Source organism: Aspergillus brasiliensis (assembly GCF_001889945.1).
Source record: "Aspergillus brasiliensis CBS 101740 unplaced genomic scaffold ASPBRscaffold_11, whole genome shotgun sequence".
NCBI lineage: Eukaryota > Fungi > Ascomycota > Eurotiomycetes > Eurotiales > Aspergillaceae > Aspergillus > Aspergillus brasiliensis.
Genome location: NW_027137452.1, coordinates 354526 through 372878, shown reverse-complemented (window position 1 = coordinate 372878; position 18353 = coordinate 354526). Strand labels below are relative to the sequence as shown.

Sequence of the window (18353 nt, the reverse complement as noted above, 5' to 3'; positions counted from 1 at the left end):
GTATGTTGGAGGAACTAAATGATAAGTTGTTTCATGTTAGTCTTTTCCTCTCGTTGAGGCTTAGTATGCGATGACTGTTGCGATTATATATCATTCTATTATGACCGACAAAAATCTGCCCCCGAAACCCCTTCACAATATGTATTCCGATACTGCTGAGCAATTTATAGCGAGTACTGGACGACGGGATAATCCAGTATGTTGGGTGATGGTGGTGGTGGGTGGGTTTTAAGTCGAGGACTGCACGAACAACTGGCAGTCTGCGGTGGACCGGAAGATGGACCTGTAAGACATGGCCATGTAGCCAGCGGCAAGTGTCGGTGTCAATCAACTTATGACGAGAGACAGCGTTGGTACCCAATCATTGCCATCTCTTTGTTGACGGGTGTACATGGGACATCGAATATGTATCTCATAGGTAGCCCATGTACATTGGTACCTAAATGCCCAACTGGGAGGGTTTGAAGGATGGGACCACCGCGGGCCCGCTACTACCAGTATACATAAAAAAGACTTTCGCTTATCCTGCAGGAAAAGAGTGCCGTTAAAAGTCTTTTCTTGAATGAGATAAAGCTATTCCAGGCGAGACAGTCTGTCTGGACGTTTCTTTGTTACATGGTTGATATGGTTCTTCTCTTGTTTCATCTGCCGGTTGGGCTCAGCACTAGAAATGGCGACGGACACTGTCCCGCTATATTTTCGGCTTCAACATTAGTCTGCCGTTTCTTACTCGATGCTGCCATGATGTCACTCTTATGATGTGCAACAACTCTGTGTTCTCTAAGCCGTGGGTACTTTGTCGGTCACACTTGTTGTGCAGGAGACGCAAAGAGCGTATACCTATCGAAACTTCCCGAGCGATACGCGAAAGGGTGGGAGCCTGCCCTGTCACCAGGAGGTAAACGAGAAGGGTGAGTGATTTACATCCTCACGGAGAAATCTGTTTAGTGAGTGAATTAGAGCAATCTGTAATCTCGGGGTTTCCGACAACAGTGTCATGAAATCCGAACGCCAACTCATTGAGGGAGTCACGAAATACAGCATTTTAAGGGGGGCAGCCGTCCATGTGACAGGAAATTGGTGCGCTGGATTCCATCTGAAAAGCAGATTACTATCAATTTCCGGTCTGCCTAATGAGGGCTCCAGAAGAGCTGGTGGTGACAGATCGTAACGCAGGAATACGCCCCAAAAGGACCGAGACTGCATGGCCTGGTTTGAATCAAGGCTACGGTAGCCAATTAACGAGGTGCAGTGGCAGCATCCGTCACATTGAGAAGTTGCCCTATTGAGGAGCGAGAGGGCGTACGGATGTCTTATTGGGTGCTTGCACTCGACGAGATCTTCCTGTCCATTCCTTTGCCCCTTGCAAAGGCCAGGGCCACCGCTGTTTAACCTAGCCATTCGCTGTGTGATGTTATGACATCGGTCTGATGATAGCAATGTGTAAGGGGCCCTTTGACTGTTCACAGGCCATGCTTCTGAGGCCTCCACTGCATACATGAGACAACTTGAGTTGGCGTAAATTTCGTTTCATTCGAGAACCCTGTAACAGGTATTCACTCGGCAGATAGCGTCAACTGGCCTAGGTGAGCTCCGTAAGCCACGTCGTCCAATGCGTAGCCGCTGATCTTATGGATGAGACGGCACGAAACGTAAGGTCAGGGGACGACAGCTATCGTAAAAGCCCCGCGCTTTGCGACGGACTTCGATACCTACAACCCCAATCCAACCAAAAGCTGTGAACAGTTTGCTGCTCCTTGCGTCCCATTTTCGGTTCTTTATTCGATTGATCAAACACGGGTCAACGGTGAGGACGCTCTTGTACCTCGGAAGACAAATGAGCAGGTCGTATCATGAAATCTGCACATGATTGTCTTGGTGAATATGTATCCCACGGAGGTAAATGACGTCCATAGGCTTCTTTGTGAGAGGATGTCGCTAGAAATTCCAATAGGGGGTGCAAATGCCCTTGACTGCTGGCGGAGCACAGGTATGCCCCGTGATCATTATGACACCAATCTTTCAGTAAGAGTAGATAACCATACCTTGGTGGTTTTTTTTTCCCGGACAATCCGTTTGTATTGTCAAGGTGAAGTATGCTTGCAAATCTTCTCTGTTGTTGTGTCAATTAATCAGCTTCTTCATGATGAGTTATGGCGCGTAAGAGATATTGGGGTCTCCGAATGCTACCTAGACTTCCCATGTTCCGATACTGCCACAGGCCCTAGAACAAACATGGCAAGATGATCTTAGCTGCCAGGATAAGCAGGTTCATGTACGGATCTGTATGCTCATAGTAGTGATTGACCGAGTCTATGTCACTTGAGATCGTTAGCTGTCACGTTCGATGCATCCGAATTAATTAAGATACCGCTTGAAAATGTTTGGTAGAAAAGCCATGCATATTCCTGGTGCAATTAGTGCAACACTAGGATCACTCGCAGAGGGTTGCAAGAATGAATCCTGTGGGAGGCAATACCAGCCACAAAGAAAAGGTTGGCATCTTTCTTCAATGTGTTCTTGGACCGCAAGCCGTACGGGCACATGATGAAAACAGTAAAGCAAGAATCCAGGATTTATGAGACCAACAAGGGATACTTGCTCAGGAGTATCATAACCTTGAAGCCAACGACTTACCAGCACGGACTGTGTACACGTCGAGGTAGCCCAGAACACGGAGAGATATTAGCTTGTAGCACATGTCAATTGATGAGGAGATATATTGCTTGAAGTATGTTCATTAGACAGAGAAGGTATAAGCTGCCATGTATGCAGCCCCATCACCGACGGGAGGCAAGCGTGTTCATTCGTAGATGAATTATGTAGATAGTAGTAGAGGTTCCGGTAGAATGGTTGGTGGGACCTTCACAAAGCCTCGGCGTCTGTTAGTGCCTTAGGCATCAAATTCCATACTTCCACGGACCGCACTGCCTTCCGATACGACATAAACTTTACAGAACGACCACGAGAGATTTTGGAGACAAGAAATACGTGATTGGTCCTTGAAGAAAACATGGACTAGGTTAAAACAACATCTGTGGGCGAAAGAGTCGAGAATATCCTTCTAGATCGGATCGGCGACGCATTCCTGTAACACCTGCTCGTCAAAACGAGCCTGCCCGAGGGGATAAAAAAAAACTGAAATCTGAATTCATACTGAAAATGTTCGACCGAGGAGCGGTGTGGCGGGGAAGGCTAGTTGACTTTGACGTCAGATGGCTCGAGCTTCCCCCATGACAGTCAGTGCTGAGAGAGTTCGACCGACCCAAAATACGGACGTTCCATGTCCAGGCCGTAATCGCGTTTCCGTTCATGTATATTTGAATGGTCCGCATACGCGATGGCTGTATTTAGATACGCCGATACTTGCCGCCTTCCGCGCAAATCTTCCAGGTGAGAAAAGCAAGAGACGCGAAACAAGACAATTGAAAGTCATTGCTACTATATAGCCTGCCAGTTTGCGAAATCTGCTCCTTTGACGGCCGATTCTATAAGGTCTACCCTGCCGATGCAGTTGATGCAAGGTTATTGAGTTGCACAGATAAATTGTGACGACTGATGAGTCTCCATCCGAAGACCCAAGCGGTCAAGCTTCAACACGTGGAGTGGAACAGATCGACGCCCAATCTGCTTTGCCATCGTGCCGGTCGGTCTTCAAGAACGGAATACATTAGTATTGATAGTACACTACTATATAGATCCTTCTTCTCCATTCCATCCGAACTTCCTGGCAATCGTTCGACATTGGAATGGATAAGAAGCCCGTATTCTGGGGGGAGAAAGAGAGTCTTTCGTCATGGCTACGACACGTGCGAGGCCCTTGGTTTTAACAGCGACCCTAATACTTCCTTGTACGACATCCAATTTAAGACTTACTAATGCTATGGTAATTTAATTCAATCTAATCTACTGTGATGGTATAATCTCATTCGCCTGGTCTTCTTTCGGTGATCTGTAAACTCAAGCGACTCGCTGAATGGCTGAGTCTCTAATGTCACACTAATTGAAACATGGATACCAGTTTACTTCGACCTGGAAAAAGAAAGCAGGCGGCCCAATCCGCAGTATTCAATCTGCGGTAGGCTACTCCGTCCATCTGGGTAAGATAGAAGTCTCGCTGTGTAAATCTAATAACGCTAATTTCTTTCATGAGAGGGCTCCGCACGTCTACTTCTCGTCACTATAGTTCCATGTAACTTGAGTGAGATAGGTGAAGGCAACTTCACCTGTGGTGACGAATCTTAGTAGACTACTACTACTGGATTGATAACCTCGAGAACACGACCACATCAATTCATGAAATCGCTTCATTGTTCCTCCAGGGTCTATACTGTGAATTGAGGTTTAATTGCTAGATGATTTGCATGACGGTAGTAGTAGCATAGTAGTGGTGAGGCTGATGATGTTGGATACGATTAAATGATAATATATATATATCATGTTCCAGTGCTCGTCTACCTAGGACTAATCCTCCTGAAAGTACTAGTCTACGGCACTGATCGCAATCTCGGAAATTGTGATAGAGGCGGCCGGCCTTCTGCAATACTAAGATTTTACCCTTCCATTAATGCGGAGAACCATCGACAACCACTGTGCTGAGCCTAAGACATCAATGTCGCTCACTTTGTAGCGGCTGATGTTTGTTCGCTATTTACCTGCCACAGGGAAATGGATAGTTCCAGGGAGTCTTACCTAGATTGGTCATATAACCGAGGCTGGCCGTGGCTTCGATTGACTCCGCTGACGTTTGGGTGTATTAAGTATCAACGCGTACGTAAGAAAAGCAAGAATCGAGCCGCGCTTCCTGCGTAGAAACACAATGTGATCCCATGGCAAGAAACTGCATTCTGCATTAGTAAAGTGCGTAAAGTGTCAGTCAGTGTGATAGCACGGCGCTTGTTTTCTTTTCTTTTCTTTTTACTTTTGATTTAAAAATTCATTTCTGTATTCCCTCCCCTAATTCCACCTGTCTAATTTATCCATCCCGTTCCCTGTTTTTATGTTTCGCGTCTGGAGGTGGCATCTGCGTTTGTTGTGCATTGGGCCGTTTTGCCTTATTATCCCGTTTCCTAAGGCAATTGTTTGTAAGACGAACAAACTCTCTTACTGCTCTTTTGTCCGGGGTGGGGGAGCCCAAAGGAGGGAAAAATAAAAGTAAGAAGTGAGAAATGATGAAAGACAGGAAGTTGCAAATCAAAGCCAGTCACATAATCCTTCTGGTTAATGTAAAACCATGATTCGCAAAACAAACCAAAAAAGCGCCCAGCTGAACCAATGGGGGGTGGCTGGTCGAGCTGACCCTGGGTCATACAGGTTTTATTCCCGAGGGCGATTCGCCAGAATTGGGTTGCACATGATGAACATCACGAATTCGGGATGGCCGGATGCTTTGCATAGTAGTAGTAGTTAACGGGCGGTTATCTTAGATAAGAAATGTCATTTTTCTTTCTTTTCTTATTTTCGGGGTTTAGATGGGATTAAGCACACGGGCGAAAACTGAGGATCAGGTGTGATGCTCATTCCCATCCCAATGTCAATTTCCCGAGAACTGGTTGGGAAATTGGAGAAAGAGAGAGAAGGGGGGTAGGGAGGTTGGTTTTGTGATAGTAATGAGTGAAGAACCGTGTGGTGTGTCGTCGACCCCAAAGTTTTCCGGCCATCCATCTCGAAAAGGCTGGTACCAACTCAAGAGGAAAGATACCATACGAGACAGATGATACCATGACCATACGAGACGGGAGTGCAATACCCGCCTTACCCAGGAGGGCAAGGAGCGCAGGCGCTAAGTGGAGCGAACCCTGGGGTTGATACCGGACAGTATGGTCGTGGCCTTTGTTGGTCTGATTCATCGCCGCCTTGTCCGCTAACGAGCTGCCGAGCCACTCAGCTACCCTCTGAGCGCGTCCGGTACAAATGCCCCATCGCTCGCCCCTTCTTCTCGCTGCGGCTTTCTCTCTCTGCTCCCTCTCGTTGGTCATCCAACCTCTCCAGTCCTTGCGTGCCCTCCAGTCAACAACGTCGGACTGTCCTGGCTGCGCAGAGCCCATTGGTTTCCTCCCAATTTGTTTTTTTTCCCTACTCGCTGCTTGCTGGGCTGGCTTCAGATTAACCCGTCTGCTCTTGTCCAACCCAATCACTGCCCGCCTTTCCCTTCCCACTCCCCATCCGCTTCACTCTCGTGATTGATCATTTTCCATCCTCCCTTTCTGTCATTACCACGGTTGTGGTCGAATCATCATCTAAGGTACGTTAGCCATATACTACTACACTACTACCACTTACTACTGCTTGCTGCCCCTTGCTCAACTTTGTATTTTTTCCTATTTTGTGATTGCATACTTTAATTTGACACGCGCCCAATCAATTGTATCCTCTGCTGTACCGAGGCTGGATCTTCACAATTCATTGGAAGTTCTTACCCTCAGAGGTCCCCCCGCTCCCATCTTGGTGTCTGCTCTGCCATTGTTTGTGTGCATCTTGCTTTCTGCTGTCCAAACATCGACAGTAGCTATGACCATAAGCTACAACCCTCTCCACTGATTCTAGTCTATTTTTGGGCTTTTCTTTCTGAGTTCTTTTCTTTGTTTTCCGAAAACCACTCCACTTCATTTTGACTTTTTATTTCTTATTTTCATCCTAGTCGCTTTCCTGTTTTTGTATACCCCTTCTGTTTTTCAACATACCCCCTCCCTGTCATTTGTTTTATAATTTCCCAGTCTGGTTTTTCTTTTTTGCCGCCTGGCCACTTCGGTCGCGGATCAACCCGGGCCGGTCTGACATCAGCGGCAGCCTACCGTGCGGTGAAAGAAACGGACGTTCCTTTGCTGTCCGCCTTTCTCTCGTTGGCAGAGCTTCGTCGCGTTGCCATCGCCCCGCGAATCATCACAGGTTCCCTTCCTCGTGACTGAAAGCCCTCGTCAAATCATTACATCGAGTCGCTTTCTGTGTCGCTCTGCATTGGAGGCTTTTCTGCCACCAGCGGAGAATAACCCTTGATAAAGGTAATTAACCTTTTCAAACCACGAGGCAAGCCCGCCTGTTGTTGTTCTTGGCTCTCTCTGGCCGCGGCCCGCAAACCGCGACAGCTGTGATTCCTCTACTGCCCACACCCTCCCTCCCCCCCAAAAAGTTATGGCTGGCGTTACCCACCTTCAAAGCAAATCAAACCATAAGAATTAGTGTCGCATGTACTCTAAGTGCTGCAGGCAAGACCCTCTGCGATTCCTCCTATCATCCCCGGTCCCTGTGAGCTTCTGCTATGGCTTATGCATTGTTGTGTTTTCTTGTCGCGTTTCAGTTGCAATCCCCGACTCCCCGCCCCATGATGGCCCAATCACCACGCGTCAATCCTTGCCTTTTGGCCTTCTCTGACAGCTATCTAACACCATGACCTGTCAATAGGCGCGCATCCGATTTCTACGGTCGGAGACTGCAGAATAGCTCTTCCGTCACGGCTGTTTGATTCCCTGTTTTCAAGTGCCGTTTTTGCGCGCGCGCAAAACTCCGCCTACCCTTGTTTGGGGTCGCGAGTGCGTCGCTTTTGAACAAGGTATGTTGCCGGCTGCATCATGATTCCGCTTGCCAACGCATACATCCTTCAGCCCTGAAAAGACTAAACCGCCACGATGTTCCCCCCCTCCTGCCCTCCCCCCACCACTACAACCACCTTGACAGTGTCTATTCCACTCCCCCTTCCCCTCTCCCCCAATCGTGACAGCGCACAAATCAGAAGCCGAAAGTCTCGGGATGGTGGGAAACATAGATGCTAATAGTCTTTTGTAGTCGACTGAGTCGTGCGAGCCCCTCTCAGGCGTACCCTGACGACAGCGTTGAGTGGCATTATAGTTCGGGAGACCGCGGACCAGGATAATTCCAAACTCCCGGGCCCAGACGAACTAACTCACCAGGTTGCTCTAGCACCGCCTCATACGAACGTGGCCAAGCAGCCTGACGAAATTAGGAACTGAGCAGCATCACCCAGGTAGTCTGCCAGTTGTCGTCTCCTTATACTGCGTAGTCTTTGTGTGTCTGCGATAGACTTGAGCGCCATTATCAAGAAGATCGCGCTTTGTCTGACAACGCATCAAGTGCGACATCTTGTCGCGGACATCCTGGTTCCCTGCATCGAAGCCCAACCACGTTACACTTGGAGGCGAACGTAAGATTCCACAAAAAGACGCAGAACCTCCGGAAAAAGCGGGTTGAAGCATTTCGGCAAACAAGCGTTCACCTTTGGGCGAATTTCCTCAACGCCAGAAGTTGATGAGTGGGTGTATTGGCAAAACAAAAACAGAGGTACGCGCCCCCGGTGTAAGCGCCCTTCCTCTGTTCCCATCCAACCCCCACCCGCAATCCAGTGACCGTTTGGCGCTGCGCTCCATGCTGACACTATGAACCAGAGCCTGCAGTCTTTCGCAGTCCACTCGTCGAATCAGTAAACCACTGCCTTTCCTTTGTGCACGACGGTGATATTGTCAAGTGCAACTGTGTTGTTGACAGCCTATCATTCTCCCTCATTTTCGCCACTTCGGTCTCAGACGAGCGAAATTCCTTGGGATTGGTCCATCTTTGGCAGTATTATTGGTCCTAGCCTCCTGGTTCCTGACAGCCAGGGTACTCCAATCACGACTCGAATTGGAAGCCTGACGGTAAACACCGTCGCATCTCCATGATGGAATACCCGCCGCAATATCAACAGCCTCACGGCCAGCATCCCCACGCCTCTTCCCACATCACTGCCCCGTATCAGACGGCTCCCCAAAATGCTGGGTCAACGGTGGGGTCAATGACTTCTCCCACCAACCCTCAAGCGCACATGCAACAAGCTCATGCTACGCATCAAGCGTCCCCCATTGTTCCTTCACAATCTCATTATCAGCCTGCGCAAAATGCCCCCGGCTCTGTACATCAGCAAATGAATTTCCCCCAGTCGTATGGAGTCACCACGGCGATGCCACAAACATACGGTATCTCCCCTACGCAGGCAGCCGCAATGGCCACTGCTGCAGCGTCGGGCCAATTCTACCCTCTCCACCAAGACTCGATGGCTGGTCAGATGGCTCCAGGCCCCCGCGGATCGCCGCGTATGGCTGGGGTGCAGGTCAAGAGTGACCGCAATCCTCGTTCTCCACCCCAGATGCCCGGCCAGATGCCGTCAATGGGATCCCAGGTACAAATGTCCCAGAACGCCCAGATGCAGCAACGTCGCATGAGCCATGTCAGTAGCCCACACGTTCAAAATGCGCAACCACTTATCAACCATGCTGGCCGGCCTTCGGTACCCCCGTCTATGCCGCCGCCACCTCAGCCGCCCGTTCAGCAGAGCCAGCCTTCGCCGGACATGGTCGCTGGCGCCGCTGAGGAGTCGCCTTTATACGTGAACGCGAAGCAATTCCATCGCATTTTGAAACGACGAGTGGCTCGCCAAAAACTGGAGGAGCAGTTGCGTCTCACGTCCAAGGGTCGTAAGCCATATTTGCACGAATCGCGTCATAACCATGCCATGCGCCGCCCTCGTGGTCCTGGCGGGCGATTCTTAACAGCTGACGAAGTGGCTGCTATGGAGAAGAAGCAAACGTCCGGGACGACCGGTGGACACGAAGCTGCCGACGAGCATGCTGTGAAGCCACCTGGCGATAACCCGCCATCGGCACAGAAACGAAAGTCAAGTGATGTCAACGATGACACTATCAACTCGTCTAAAAAGACGAAAACCAGTGCGAAACCAAGCACCAGTGCGGACGAGAGCGAGAATGAATCCGCTGAGCTGTCCGATGAGGACGGTTGAGCGGTACCTCGCCCTAGGACCGCCTTGCGAAACTCTTGCTCACCACAAGAACCTCTTATGATGGATGGATGTCTGGAATTTCTTTACCCCCGTCTTCCTTAACCTTTACTCTTCGCAGCGAGCGATGCGCAACTGCCCCATCTTCTCTCGTACTTATTGACGTTATTCCCACCTCCCTCCGGTTTCTTCGGAAACGTCTCGTTTCATCCGGTCGAAACTTTTATGTCTGTTTATATTGTTATGCTGGCACGAAGTATTATTACTATTTTCTTATTTCCTTTCATCTAACGATGTTCAGCCTGTTAGGATTGCATGTATGAGATGATTATGTTTTGTTATCTTCTTTTTCTTTTCCTTATTCATTTCTCGGGATGGTGCACGATTCTCAACCTTATGAATTGTTACGTTCGTCCCGCTGTCGATGCTGCATGACCCAGTTTCTATATTTTCAGAGGTTGTGGTTCTCACAGCTGGCGGCAGCCTTTTTATATGCCTTGCCGACAGGCAACTCAATGTCATTGGCAACTTTGGTGTACTGTGTTCCTTCTTCCCCTTGCCCCTGAGCCCGCCACTCTGATCCGGTTCCGTTCTTTTGCGTCGTGCTTCGGGCCTTTGTCGGTATTAGATTGCAGCCCATCGCTGGTAAAAATTAAACCCCGAGGTCGGCTGGCGCGGCAACAGAGCCTACACCCCTTGGTGGCGGACGATGCACGCATGTCTTGGTTCCGTGTCGCGGATCCTTCCAGCACTGTTGAAGCTGTGGGCACTTGTCCGACAGTCGGCGCTCTCTCTGGGATTTAGTTTGGATACAGAACATTCCCGACAGGAGAAGCCGATGTCGGTCCTCATCCCCAGCTTTTCATGGAAGCCCCCCCATATGAGTTCTTCGAGCCGCTGGGGTAGTACATGAAAGTGACCTGGGACCTTTCTGTCTCTGACACGGCCGCGAGACCACATGGGACGCCACTCTCGTCGAACCTGCATTGACGAGTGTGGTCATCCGTGCGAGGCTGTGATGGCTCTGGGCTACCACGGCTGATGTTTCTCTGCCCCTGCTTGTCTCTGTTGCCCCGTTTGATGCCTCGTTTGCTATATTACCTTGATCTTCAACGGATGATTCCCCTACTAGTCGTGTACAAATATCAAGATATACTTGGCGAACTCGTTACTAGCCGTGCTTGCCTTGTTTCCGTGGCTTGATATTAGAGCAGGTTCCTGCGGTGTGAGTGCTTTGAGTAGAATAGAGTTTAGCAGGCCGCGAGTCTTCACTCTGCTCCCGGACGAAGTAAGAAGGGAGTGAAATGGGTATACTGTTAGTGAATTCCGAGTCAGACGGTGCTGACAGACGTGCCTTCATTTGTCGTAAAGCAGAATTTGTATTGCTTCTTCTCAACATCCCTGCTAATCCCATCTTTCTGTTTCCCCAGCTGGAGGTATCTATAGCTACGACTAGGCTGGGTGACCCTCCCGCGCTCTTTGCCACCAATTGCTGGCAACGCCTCGTCTCTTTCTGCTGGCATTGTCTCGGCAGAAATCGACTAAGAATTACTCCAATTGCTCGAAGAGTCAAAGCTCTAACATGCCCGGTGAGTGAGGATACTTCATTTGATTGCCTGTCATGAGCCATCTCCAGTGAGTTATGCTGAAGCGGCGACAGAAGGGAACCCGGGGGCACTATGCCCGGTCGGGACTAGCCGGACTCCCTTCTCCGGCGCTCCAAGCCTCACTTCCCAATCCTGTCGCTCTCCTTCGCTGCTTTCCCTTACCCTCTCGCTTTCTCTCCTCCTTCCCATTCTTCCTTCTTTCTCTCTCTCTCCCTCTCTCTCTCTTCTCCTCTCTCCCCCTTCTGCCCACAAACCATCCTTTTATATTTCCATCCGCCTTGCCCGGTGACCGCTCTATTAGTAGTAGTCCCGGTCTGTTGCGATTGCCATTCGTGTCGTCTGATCTACTCAGCTCGGATTGGACCTAGTACTCCGTCCGTCCATCTTCGCATCTCGTTGGAACTCCCAATTCTCTCCTCTTAAGGCTTCTCTTGTAGGTCGCCTGCCTTGCCATTTATCATCCTCTCTCTCATTCTCTTATTCTCTCTTCTCTCTTTATCGTGTTCAGTCAATTCATCGCAGCGCCCTTGTCTCTCTCATCGTCCCCTTGCCCCTGCTCAATAATCTCAGGCCAACCCGCCCCTGTCATCCATCCAATTCACTTGGATCCACGCCTCATCTGTGCTTCGTCCCATATCTCTTTCTTTACTCAAAACCTCATCTTGGACTTTCTCTCTTCTTCATCGCGCCATTATTGGCTCGCAACACCCTTCGTGCTGATTGTGACCTAACTACTTTTTACTGTCTACCTTGTGCCCTCTCTTTCTCTCGTCTTCTCTTGGCTCTCGCGAGCGCACTTGCTTTTCATCCTCTCAGTTTTCGGGTTCGCCCTTGTCATCCTGATCCAAAACCATGCCTTGTCTATCTCTTCCGTGGCCTGCTCCCGGCAACCAGCTTCGTTTGCATCTTCTTCTTGCCCAACTCGTCCCTTAATCCTGCTTCGTCAACGTCCAACCTACCAGCCACTCTTGCCACACGTGAAGGACTTGCTCTAATGTTGATCATTTCGGATCTTAGCTTACACCTTCTGTTTTCACCGTCCTGGGCGCGACCCTCGGCCATTGTCTGGAAGCCGACTCCGACCCCCTCTGCTACGGCCCCTAAGAGCTTCTGTCGACGCGATTCTCCATAACCTTGTCCCGATGGACTCATATGACAGCTACGGGTCCCCCGGCAGGAGCCGAGAAGGAGGTGACCCCTATGCTTCTAGGGCCCCGGTGGATTCATACCGTCGCAGGTCGCCTGGTAAGTGTTCAGCCCCGAGACTACCGTCACGGATGCTCCCGGACTCTTGGTCATGGCCATCTATCCTAACCATTGGTACGTACGCAGTGTCTCAGGATCGACGCCGAGGACGCGGACGTTCTCGCTCGCCCGTTATGATCGACCGTTACGAACCTTCCGATCGCCGTGCATCGCGAGACGATTACTACGCTGCCTCTCGGGAACATGCCGGGCGTGACCGTGAAGACCGTCGCCGTGCGCCTTCCCCGACTGTTGCCAACATCGACCGCTACGTCCCCGGACAAGATTCTGTCAAGCGCCCTATCCCCACCAATCCGCTTCCGAACCCGTTGTCCTTGGAATTTCAAGTGGGGTTCAACTGGTTTGCCGAATGGTGGCGAGCCGAGCAGTCGATCAAAGAAGAGAAGGAACGCGCCAAGCACGGCGGTCGGCGCCCTTCGGATCGCGTCAAGGGAGAGCGGGAGGCTCGTGAAGATCGCGAGAGAGAACGCGCACAGATCCAGGCGGCTTACGATTCCTACAAGGTGAATCTCCAGGCGAAGATGGCCCGTGCTTTTGTCCAGCATCATCGGAACGAGGAGTGGTTCAGAGAGCGCTATGTTCCCGAGGTCCGGGATCCTCTTCGTCGTCAACTGATGGATTTCCGCATGGGTGCTTATCAGCAATGGGAGAGAGACCTCGAGAGTGGCCTCTTCGATGAATTCACCCTTGAAGGCATCTATAAGAGTGAGAGTGATGGTGCAGGCGGTGTGATCGAGAAGGAAGAGGGTGAAACGACCGCGGTCGGTGAAACCCTGGGTGTTCTGGACTTGCTTCCAGCAAGAGGCGGAGACTTGCGTGACGAAGCTCTGTCTCAGTCAGCTCTCTTGATCAAGACTCTGGCGCCCAATGTTAGCCGCGCCAAGATCGAAGAGTTCTGTAAGGAGCATTTGGGAGAGGAAGATGGTGGATTCAAATGGCTTAGTCTTAGCGATCCCAACCCGTCGAAGAAGTACCATCGGATGGGGTGGATCATGCTCCATCCTGCGCCTGACGTTGAGGTCGTCGAGAGGGGCGACGGACGGGAGGAAGAGGGCGAGGAGATGGAACATGATAACACGGCCAATGGATCGGTGACGGTCACTGCTGCCGAGAAGGCGCTTGAGGCAATCAATGACAAAACCATTCATGATCCTGTGCATGGAGACTTTGTCTGCCACGTGGGTGTTCATGTGCCGCCATCGCAACCTCGCAAGAAGGCCTTGTGGGATCTTTTCTCTTCGCCAGAGCGTATCTCACGCGATCTGGAGCTCGCACGGAGACTTGTGTCGAAGCTCGACGTCGAGATGGGAGGAAGTGCTGATGGATTCGCCAAAATTGAAGAGCGAGTAGAGGAATTACGTGGCAAGGGATGGCTTCAGCCTCCGGTCACGGGTCCTGTCAGCGTCAAGAAGAGGAAGCCCGACTACGATGCCGATGATATTGACGAAGGAGAGGCAGAGGAGGGTGAAGAACAGGAGGGATGGGAAGATGACGAACTTGATGATGAGGAGCTCCTGGCCAAGAAGAAGAAGCTGGACCTGATGGTCGAATATCTTCGCAGAGTCTACAACTTCTGTTTCTTCTGTGTTTTCGAGAGTGACTCCGTGCATGAGCTTGCTCGGAAATGCCCTGGCGGCCATCTCCGTCGGCCACGGGCTGGTCTTACGACACAGTCGAAGGCTGTGGCTCGAGCGAGTGCTCTTGGGCAGCCGTTCCCGGTCAAGAAGAAGGAACCCAGTGAAGAAGGCGAGGAGCAGCCGCCTATGACGGAGGAGAAGCGGCCGCAGCGGTTCAGCTCCAAGACCGAACAACAGCTTCAGCGTGCATTCAACTGGGTCAAGACCTTTGAGGACAAACTCTTGCAGATCCTTGAGCCAGAGAATGTCGATATCGGGAAGCTGGGTGGCAAGTCCGTCGAGGACGCCTTGGAGGAAGAGCTCAGCAAATTTATGAAGCAGGAGGATGAGTCCAAGTACCGTTGCAAAGTACCTGAATGTACGAAGCTGTTCAAGGCGGAGCATTTCTGGCGTAAGCATGTCGAAAAGCGTCATACCGAGTGGTTTGAGAACATTCGCAGTGATGTAAGTTGAATTCCTCTCTTCCCCACTTATTCTGTCGAGACGAATACTCATAATATCTACAGCTCGCCCTGGTCAATGCCTACGTTCTCGACCCTGCTCGGATTGCTCCTTCGCGGTCCGACGCTAATAGTAACGGGCATTTCCCTCTTAACTCTGGTCAGGGCCAGACCGGCACACCACGTGGGTTCAGCCTCGCATCAATGCCGCCGTATCTTGCAGGCAGCGGAAATGTCCCCCCAAGCTTCCAAGGCGTGCCAGGGTCGGGCGTACCCGGATTTATGGGCGTTAACAACCCGGCGTGGAGTGGTAATGGATTGGTGTCGGCAGATGGCCCCGGTTTGCACCAGCCAGGCGTCATGCGCCGTGGCGGTGGGCGCTATAACAACCGATCAGGTCCTTACGACCGACGTGGCAATCGGCATGGCCCTTCAGGCACTGGAAGCGGCCGCCTGAGCCCCGTTCGTGGCATGTCCAGCATGTATGGAGCTGGTGGTCGCCTGCCGGCCAGTTCTGGACCGCCGTACATTCCCCCTGGACACCCTGCCGCCGCTTTGGTGGGGGCCAGCGGCTTTGTTGATGCCGGTGCCGGTCAGCAAGGCATGGGTCCGCGCGAAGCCGTGCAGGGTCGCAGCCTCAAGAGCTACGAGGATCTCGATGCGGTCGGTGGCTCCGGCAGCGGGGAGCTGAACTATTGAACATCTATCAACCGAAATTTCCTCCGTGCAAATGGCGTTCGCTGGTCTGTTGTTCCTGCATTTTCACAAAGCCAGTTACATATTTGATGTCTCACCGCATATGCCGTGCATTGATCCATGTCTGTCATACTTTTTACTTTCGTCTTTTCGTACATGAGCCGAAATTGTCTCCTTTCAATTTCCGATTTCCTTGGTTCTTCTTGTTTCTCCGTTGCTCTCGACGTTTCTCGTCTATCATCCAAGCGTGAAACACCGGTTAGGCTGAGACTGTGCCGGTTTTCCTTCCTCTACGGAATATGGCGTGTTTCTCTGTGCCCCCATGAGGCCACCAGTTGGGTCTGCAACTGCTTCTGAACTACTTCTGGGATGCGAAAACTCCAGGCTGCATGCTATCTTCTCTCGTTCGCCTCCTTCGTTTTGTTTCCTGGTCTTGGCGTCCCTCGGATTGTACCATAGTATCTATCTTATTTACCAGCTCGATATTGTCGTACCATAAGCTCAATGACATATATTAGTTACATTTGCATTGGTATTTCTCTTGCCCACGCTATTGGACTGATGTATACTATCTCCAGTACTCCATATAGTAATGAACGGACTTACATTCAAACTCACCAATCTAGTATTGTTACTTTACTTCTATAGCAGCACTTCTACGGTACGTCTGCGGGTAGCATACAAATTGTAGTAACAGAATCAGTATTACCGTCCCTGGCTGTTATAGCCGTATCTATGACCTAGGATGTATATATAGTATAGCGCATCGTCGATGCTCCCCGAGTATCAGATACTACGATAAAGAACCCCCCAAAGAGGTGGGGTCCATCATCCTACGGCATCTGAATAACGACTTTATCTGCGCTATCGCGCCACTGCAGCCCCATCTTGCGGACGCGACGCTCACTCGCCAGGAATAAGAGTAGGTATATATGAGAGGCTATCTCGCCCCAGGCGTAGATCTTCAGGGTTACTGGTCTTGTCGTTGTTGTTGATGGACCATCCTCGACTCCATCTTGTGATGCATCCTCGAGGATGCACCAGACACCCCAGCCAGCGCGGCCTTCTTTGGCGATGAAGTCCGTTAGGAAGGTCCAGAAGCGTGTGAAGAATGGCATGTCCCAGGTTATTGTTGTGGTGGTGGAGCTGGGGTCTGGGATGGGATTTGAGGTGAGGTTGAAGCGGAGGAACCAGTATCCTCTTTCGAGGTTGTCGAGGGGTCTGGTTTGTTCGATGGGAGTGTATGTGCGGGAGGGTTTGAGACGGATGGAAAGCATTTTCAGGGTGGGGGTGATGTGTGTTGTGAAGGGGTTTGTTGATACGGGGGGTGGCTTTGGTTTGATCTCGAGGGGCAGGTGAAGAGTCGTGATGGTGGTGGTGGTGTCTTTTGGTGGTGTTGTGATGGCATCTTCTGTGTTGTGGGTGCTGGTGAGAGGGGAGTTGACGTTGTTGAGACGCTCGTCTGGGGTTGTTGAATTGTTATATAGTGGTTCGGTCACCACCGGTGGAGGGGATTCCTGCCGACTCCTCTTCGTAGGAGGCCAGTCATTCGTATCAGTCGATTTGCGACGGGTTGGACTTGGTTGTGGAAGTGCTATCTCCTGCAAGTCGACTGGCTCATGAGGTATTCGCTCAGGTTGAGAATCTGGAATGACACTCAGGGGGGTTCCGAGCGAGTCCTTGTCCTGATGGTCCTGTCGCTGGACTGATGAGGCTGCTCCAGGGTCTGGAGACTTGGGTATAGAAGAGTTGGCATCGTATTGTCCGTGGGTATAAGAGGGGCCGGCTGCCGTTACAGCGGGGGTGGGATCGGGGTGGGCTATATGGTCGGTGTCATCCGACCGCAAGGTTATGAGCTGACGAGAAAAGGATTGAAAACCGAGGATTGCTTCGACTTGAGCGCGGTAGCGGGCATCATCGCCCACCGTGCTGGGTGCGGAGATGTGGACGAGCACTTCGGATTGTTGCATGGCATCGGCGGAGAAGGTTGATAAAGAGCCTGGACCGACATGATGGTGGGGCACTGTGCTTTCGGTACAGGCGGTTTGACTTTAGGCGTGACCGACTGCCCTTTCGCCCCTGGAAATCAGGGTGTGGAAGCCGTGAGTACCCACTAACCTACCTTAAAGCGCTAAGGGAGCAGAACGAGAACAACAATAGAGGCGAGGCCAGAGGGGGGGAAACTGCAGAAGGGGAGAGAGAGCGAGAGAGAGAGAGAGAGAGAGGGAGAGCACATGATAGGCGGAGGCGTCGAAGATCACGAGCCACGGCGGCCTGAGGCGCGGTCCCGATTGGGTGGACTGGCGGCCTTAGGCTGCCGATCCGCTCGATAGTTTCCGCGCCGTCCAAACAACTTTTCTCCTCTTCACTTGAGCTCAGACAGGTCTTCTGCTCGACCGCGGCCTCCTTTGAGATCCTCCCCTAATCTCGATCTGACCCGGCGTCTCGGGGAGCTTCGTCGGCGATGATTCGGTCTTTAATTTCAATTTGGGCCGTGGTCTGTTGGTAAGCTAAACTACAAGTAGTTAACTATCTTGGTTTACGATCCTGTTCGGTGATCGCCACCGTCCGACCTATTCTCGGGTTATCAGTTGATGGATTGGGACAATGGTGGACAATTGAATGGTGGCCATGCTGGGAGGGTGTCAGGGTCACACTGGGAATGATGTGATGATAAATGTCTATTAGAGTCTATACCATTGAGAAGCTAGCTAGCTAGCTAGCTATCTATCTATCTATCCTTTTTCCAGGTGTTCGAGCCACCATCATCGTCGCTACCCACCTGGTATCTGACTTTAATTCGAACGTGTTTGTTCCATGGCCAGGAATGTCTTCCCAGTTCCAACCTCCAGGGGGAAAAAAAAGACCGTGCACTACCACCCAATGGGTAGTACGGGGTACCGTTTATGTTGGATGGGGGGAA

At 51.2% G+C, this 18353-nt stretch overlaps 8 protein-coding genes across 8 annotated transcripts; 3 read left to right on the top strand and 5 right to left on the bottom strand.

The window, feature by feature from the left end:
• Window positions 1–550: 550 nt before the first annotated feature.
• On the bottom strand, window positions 551–1517 carry ASPBRDRAFT_46213 (uncharacterized protein). The gene has a single exon (XM_067625584.1). It carries the CDS (start codon window positions 1498–1500, stop codon window positions 889–891), a length of 612 nt encoding a protein of 203 aa, XP_067476189.1. The 5' UTR covers window positions 1501–1517; the 3' UTR covers window positions 551–888.
• A 3438-nt stretch (window positions 1518–4955) lies between these two features.
• Window positions 4956–5516, top strand: ASPBRDRAFT_46211 (uncharacterized protein; the record flags this gene model as incomplete). Its single annotated transcript, XM_067625583.1, has 1 exon — window positions 4956–5516. A coding segment is annotated over exon 1 (173 nt), but the record flags the coding sequence as incomplete, so codon positions are not given.
• On the bottom strand, window positions 5413–6224 carry ASPBRDRAFT_289110 (uncharacterized protein). The gene has a single exon (XM_067622575.1). It carries the CDS (start codon window positions 6045–6047, stop codon window positions 5517–5519), a length of 531 nt encoding a protein of 176 aa, XP_067476187.1. The 5' UTR covers window positions 6048–6224; the 3' UTR covers window positions 5413–5516.
• Window positions 6225–8668: 2444 nt separating this feature from the next.
• Window positions 8669–9787, top strand: hapB (transcription activator HAP2; the record flags this gene model as incomplete). The annotated part of the gene is made up of 1 exon (XM_067618352.1): window positions 8669–9787. The coding sequence occupies one exon, from the start codon at window positions 8669–8671 to the stop codon at window positions 9785–9787; it is 1119 nt and encodes a 372-aa protein (XP_067476186.1).
• A 601-nt stretch (window positions 9788–10388) lies between these two features.
• Window positions 10389–10863, bottom strand: ASPBRDRAFT_289226 (uncharacterized protein). Its single transcript, XM_067622578.1, has one exon. The coding sequence runs from the start codon at window positions 10769–10771 to the stop codon at window positions 10472–10474; it is 300 nt and encodes a 99-aa protein (XP_067476185.1). The 5' UTR covers window positions 10772–10863; the 3' UTR covers window positions 10389–10471.
• ASPBRDRAFT_289103 (uncharacterized protein) lies at window positions 10772–11512 on the bottom strand. The gene has a single exon (XM_067622574.1). It carries the CDS (start codon window positions 11412–11414, stop codon window positions 10956–10958), a length of 459 nt encoding a protein of 152 aa, XP_067476184.1. The 5' UTR covers window positions 11415–11512; the 3' UTR covers window positions 10772–10955.
• A 1258-nt stretch (window positions 11513–12770) lies between these two features.
• Window positions 12771–15433, top strand: ASPBRDRAFT_131779 (putative arsenite resistance protein Ars2; the record flags this gene model as incomplete). Its single annotated transcript, XM_067618367.1, has 3 exons — window positions 12771–14738; window positions 14801–15074; window positions 15132–15433. 3 exons carry the CDS (start codon window positions 12771–12773, stop codon window positions 15431–15433), a joined length of 2544 nt encoding a protein of 847 aa, XP_067476183.1.
• A 594-nt stretch (window positions 15434–16027) lies between these two features.
• On the bottom strand, window positions 16028–17649 carry ASPBRDRAFT_46207 (uncharacterized protein). Its single transcript, XM_067625582.1, has one exon. The coding sequence runs from the start codon at window positions 17398–17400 to the stop codon at window positions 16264–16266; it is 1137 nt and encodes a 378-aa protein (XP_067476182.1). The 5' UTR covers window positions 17401–17649; the 3' UTR covers window positions 16028–16263.
• Between the last annotated feature and the right edge of the window lie 704 nt (window positions 17650–18353).

Coding starts and splice junctions, on each gene's coding strand:
- ASPBRDRAFT_46213 (XM_067625584.1), bottom strand. CDS start 1,500: ATGTATGCAGTGGAGGCCTCAGAAGCATGGCCTGTGAACAGTCAAAGG.
- ASPBRDRAFT_289110 (XM_067622575.1), bottom strand. CDS start 6,047: ATGGGCTCTGCGCAGCCAGGACAGTCCGACGTTGTTGACTGGAGGGCA.
- ASPBRDRAFT_289226 (XM_067622578.1), bottom strand. CDS start 10,771: ATGCAGGTTCGACGAGAGTGGCGTCCCATGTGGTCTCGCGGCCGTGTC.
- ASPBRDRAFT_289103 (XM_067622574.1), bottom strand. CDS start 11,414: ATGGCTCATGACAGGCAATCAAATGAAGTATCCTCACTCACCGGGCAT.
- ASPBRDRAFT_46207 (XM_067625582.1), bottom strand. CDS start 17,400: ATGCAACAATCCGAAGTGCTCGTCCACATCTCCGCACCCAGCACGGTG.